The sequence below is a fragment of the Electrona antarctica genome, assembly GCF_951216825.1.
Source record: "Electrona antarctica genome assembly, chromosome: 15".
In the NCBI taxonomy this organism is placed as follows: Eukaryota; Metazoa; Chordata; class Actinopteri; order Myctophiformes; family Myctophidae; genus Electrona; species Electrona antarctica.
Genome location: NC_136796.1, coordinates 44,740,557 through 44,745,225, shown reverse-complemented (window position 1 = coordinate 44,745,225; position 4,669 = coordinate 44,740,557). Strand labels below are relative to the sequence as shown.

Sequence of the window (4,669 nt, the reverse complement as noted above, 5' to 3'; positions counted from 1 at the left end):
AAATCTTTGCTTCTGGGGGGGTCCCTGGAACAACATATTTTCAGATGGGAGGCGGAGGCATATTACATATAATCTTTGGGGTCCTTGACATGAAATATGGAGCACCACTGATATAGAAACATAAGGTTTTTCAGAAAACTGTCAGGATTTTGAAGACATTTTTTAAATGTCGACGTCAGGCCTAAATGGGTTAATATAATTGTACAACCTGTACAACAATAAAATATTAATTTTTGCGGCAGTGACCGTCGTGGTACGACGCGTTACCGCCGGTAAGTTAACAAAATGAACAGATGCATTAGTGACACAGCCCGCCTGATATTTATAACCTAGACATCAATAAAGGAAGGAAGTTAACCCATTTTGACCTGAGATCAGATTCTAAAAATGTCTTCTACATCCTGACAGTTTTCTGAAAAAGCTATGTTTCTGTCAGTGGTTCTTCGATTTTTCAAAAATAGCAGACCTACAAGTTCATAGCGCGCCACTCGGTGGCGCGCTATGAGCTTGTAGATCTGCTATTTTTCAATAGCTAAAGCATAACATAATGCTAACACCAAAAGGGGTTCCCGCCCAGAATGGGTTAAGCTGCCCGTCACCCACACAATGTCTACACAAAAAGCCGAGATGTCAAACCTTTTGAAGCGCGCTCAATTTAGCAACTCATTATGCTATTTTGGGAACATGCATAGCATACCGGCCGCGTGACGTCACGAGGCTTCTAAAGTTCTGATTTACAAGTGATATTTTCAAAACCTTTTCTTAGGATGGACTTTTGTTAACCACGTTCAACCCGGTGCCCGTATTTTGAAGAGAAACAGCTCTACAAGCCAACAACACATTGCGACACAGTGAGCTTGTAGATCAGCTATTTTCGTCGTATAACAAATATAAAATATACAGTGTTTCCGATACCGATACCAGGTACGATACGAGATACTCGAATACTCGGTACCGGCCCCGATACTCTGACCCGAGTACCAAAACATCCAATTTGACACTAGGCTGAACGAATGCAACACGAGCACTGCAGCAAATCGCCAAAAACAGCCGATCTACAAGAATAAATTACAACTGACAAGTGTAGGCATGACAATTAAATTAAATTGGAGAAAAAGGGGGTAAAATAAGTGGTTACTCAACAAAAATAAAGTACTCACATCGTTACTCGCCATCAGCGAGTACTAAAAATGACATACTTGTACTCGGTCTGACAACAATGGTATCGGGACAAGTCTAATAAAATAAGTACTTTCTTGAAGGCAAAATGGGGTCATTCTGATAAATACATTCGGAACCCATTATCTTACCCACAGTCTGGCGCAGGGCACCAGCGACAGTCCGGATCAGCCACCAGCCACCTCCTCAGCATGAACTCCTCGTACTTCTCCATGAGCGCCCGGTCGCCCAGGATCATGCGGATGTCGTGGGGGTTGAAGCGCTCCGAGCACTCGGGGCAGCTGATGTTGACGCGGGACTCCGAGATCTCGATGCGCAGGTACTGACGCAGGCAGTCGGCGCACGAGCGGTGGTGGCACGTCATGATGTCCGGGAAGCGGTCGCGCGTGTGCCGCAGAAGGCACAGCGGGCACTCCAGCAGCTCCGACGACGACGACAACGACGACGAGCCCGTGAAACACCCGGCCGCCGATGTCAACTCCGCCACGCCCGGGGCGGAGGCCAGGGACGACGTTTTGTCGTGGCACGACTCCGACTGGATGCTCTCCGTGCTCGCGATGCCGTCCACCCCGACGGCGGCCTGGAGGGGTGGCCTCGCCTTGCGCTTGGGGTCGCGATCGGGCCGCCGGTGGCGCCCGAAGAGCGAGTGGAGGGACAGGCGGCGTTTCTTCTGCGTCTTTCGGACCGAGGGGAGGCTGATGGAGGAGGCGGCCGAGTGGAGGTCTCGCTCCGACCCCGAGCCGCCGTGATACTGTTGTTGCTGCTGGTGGTGTTGGCGTAGACTGCCCATGGCGGCAGAGTGTGGTGGTGGTCCGTTGGTGCTGGAGGAGTCGCACGCGGAGGACGTCACCACATCCGGTGACAATGCCGGGGAGGAGGGGGATGGGGACGGGGAGGGGGGACTGGGCTGGGGTAAAGGGGACAGGATTGACAGAGGAGGGGGGAGTTGAGTTGGATGGCTGTTAGGACATGGTGGTTGAGGCCGATCTGTGGGACTGTGGTGTGGTTTTGGCTCCTGGTCCAGCGAGGAGGAGGTTCGGTCGGCTGACTGAGTCAGGGGTCACACACCAACCTATGGTGGGGGGGGAAGAAGAGAGAGAGGTCATCATAAACTGAACTCAATGCAAGAACGAGCTGTGGAACTCATGTCAAGGTCTTGTTTTCATGATCCAGAGTGTGTGTGTGTGTGTGTGTGTGTGTGTGTGTGTGTGTGTGTGTGTGTGTGTGTGTGTGTGTGTGTTCGCTGTGTGGCCTGCCCTACAGTATATCTCGTCATCCCAGACACATAAACAAAAAGGTGGTCGACTAATAGACTTCACGACAAATCACACACACATAGCCTACAAACCTTAGTCTGACAGGCTGCGGTTAGCCTCCCTAGTCGGGAACCAGATGCAGAGGATGGCGTTAAAGTTTTACCAGGGAGCCAGTTTAGTTTGAATGAGAGAATTATTAAAAAAACACAGGGTGTGCACTCTGCTCCACACAACTTTCATTCTGGTGGTACAGTCCAATGTTTGGATGTTGCTGCCCCACTCCCCCTTACTGCAGCTAACCCTGACACTTCAAGCAATGGAGTCAGTGTGAATCACATTATTTCATCTGCTGCTGCTTAGCCCCTACCGTTTGCAAAAGGTTTTAGCCTTTTTGGCACCTTTATCCACACCACTTTACAACATGCATTACAATCACCCAGTCACACACCGAATGCACAACCCATTTCGGGCGGGAACCCCTTTTGGTGTTTTAAGCATTCTGTTCTACTTTAGCTATTGAAAAATAGCAGATCTACCAGCTCGTAGCGCGGCACTCGGTTTTTGAAAAATCGTGAAAATGTGGCTCAAATCTTTGAATATATTCTATAACGTTTTTACTCAAATCGTTGCTTCTGAGGGGTCCCTGGAACAACATATTTTAAGATGGTGGTCCGCGTTCAAATACAGATAATTCTGGGGGTCCTTGACATGAAATATTGAGCACCACTGATATAGAAACATAGGTATTTCAGAAAACTGTCATGATTTAGAAGACATTTTTTTAATTTCGATGTCAGGCCTAAATAGATAAGCAACCATGCGAGGAAGCAACTTGCTCATGGGGGTCGCTATGGGTTCAGGATCTTGTTCAAGGACACCTTTGAACCGAGAACTTTCCGATTCCCCGATGGCCACTCTAGGGGTTCTGAGTCAGTGCCACCAGTGATCAGGGTTTATATAACAAGCTCTTGGCTCTGCTGAAATTCTGAACCAAAAAGAAAATTAGGCATTGAGCCCGTTGTATTTACGCACGGTATATACAGCTTTTATACAGCAGGGTAAATCAAGCACTTTATTACACCCCTTGACAATTATTCTTATGCTACGCTTGTGCATACAGTAATTGGACACAACTTTCTTGACACTGAACACTCTGGGAAACAAACAAACAAATAACCTCTTCTTGAGCAACAAAAACGTCCAAATGCTGAGCTCTGTGATTAAAGCCTAACCAACGCCACTCGTTAGGTTTTAACAAGGTGAGATATAGCAAAGTAGCTTTTACACCGTCGTGGAAACTCCACATGTAGGTTGAGATGGAAAGATTCCACCAGTAAAAAGAGAAGACAGAGAGGAGAGTCAGTCTGACAATAGCCTGGGGTCCACCTATGCTTTCTATGGCATAGGCAGCTCCCGGCCCGGGAGAATCTAGATGCAGCTGCGCGACATGAGACTAATTAATTAGAGCGACAGAGAGAGAGAGGAGTGTGTGTGTGCGTGTGCACGTCAATTTAACAAAGGTGGAGACGATCAGAAATCAGCAGAGAGTGATCGACCTTTGAGCTACTCTATGCCGAATTGAAGTGGACTCGGTCCCAGACTTTTTTTTTTCTCCCTGGAAATAAAAAACATCTGGGTTTCCGAGGCTAGTCTGACAAAGGTCTTCCAGTTCATTAGCCTGGTAACATTACTCTCACGCTCCTGATAAATCTGAAATTATATCGGACAAAATTATTAATTAATTAATAATAGTGCTAAAGGATTGTTGCTCAAATGTGAATTCTTTCTTCATTTCAACTTTTTTGTTCTAACCTGGAGTTAGACCTGGTTGTCTACTTCGGCAGTACTTGTTTTCTCAGTCTATAAATACTATGCATTCTCTTTCCAAATAACCACTGATGATTAGCCTGCGGCCTGCCTATTCTGCTACAGACACAATATATTGGTAAAGCAATGCTACAAAATGCATCGTAACTTACCACAAATAACTCTCTGGCCTCAGGAGCATGACTCTGAGCTTCTTATGCCCACAACCAGTCCAGCACAGAACCCAGGACTACAATTGAGAACGGCATGGATCACCCACAGAGCCAATGTGTCACCCTGGGCATAATACTGACACAATGCTGCTATTGACGCGGTCAAAGGGTGCCATTTAGCTGCCGTTTGGTGAGCTAAATCTAGGCATCTGACAGCATCCTCATGGGACAATTGCAACGAAGACGAAAGAGTCA

At 47.4% G+C, this 4,669-nt stretch overlaps 1 protein-coding gene across 2 annotated transcripts in view; it reads right to left on the bottom strand.

The window, feature by feature from the left end:
- LOC306938754 (E3 ubiquitin-protein ligase RNF19A-like) overlaps positions 1-2,232 on the bottom strand; it is an 18,517-nt gene extending 16,285 nt beyond the window's left edge. For both annotated transcript variants that reach the window (XM_079523043.1, XM_079523044.1), the window contains exon 1: positions 1,311-2,232. In XM_079523043.1, the coding sequence (XP_079379169.1) occupies positions 1,311-1,969 (659 nt within the window). In that variant the 5' untranslated portion in view covers positions 1,970-2,232. The remainder of the gene's footprint in view (positions 1-1,310) is intronic.
- Positions 2,233-4,669: the final 2,437 nt, after the last annotated feature.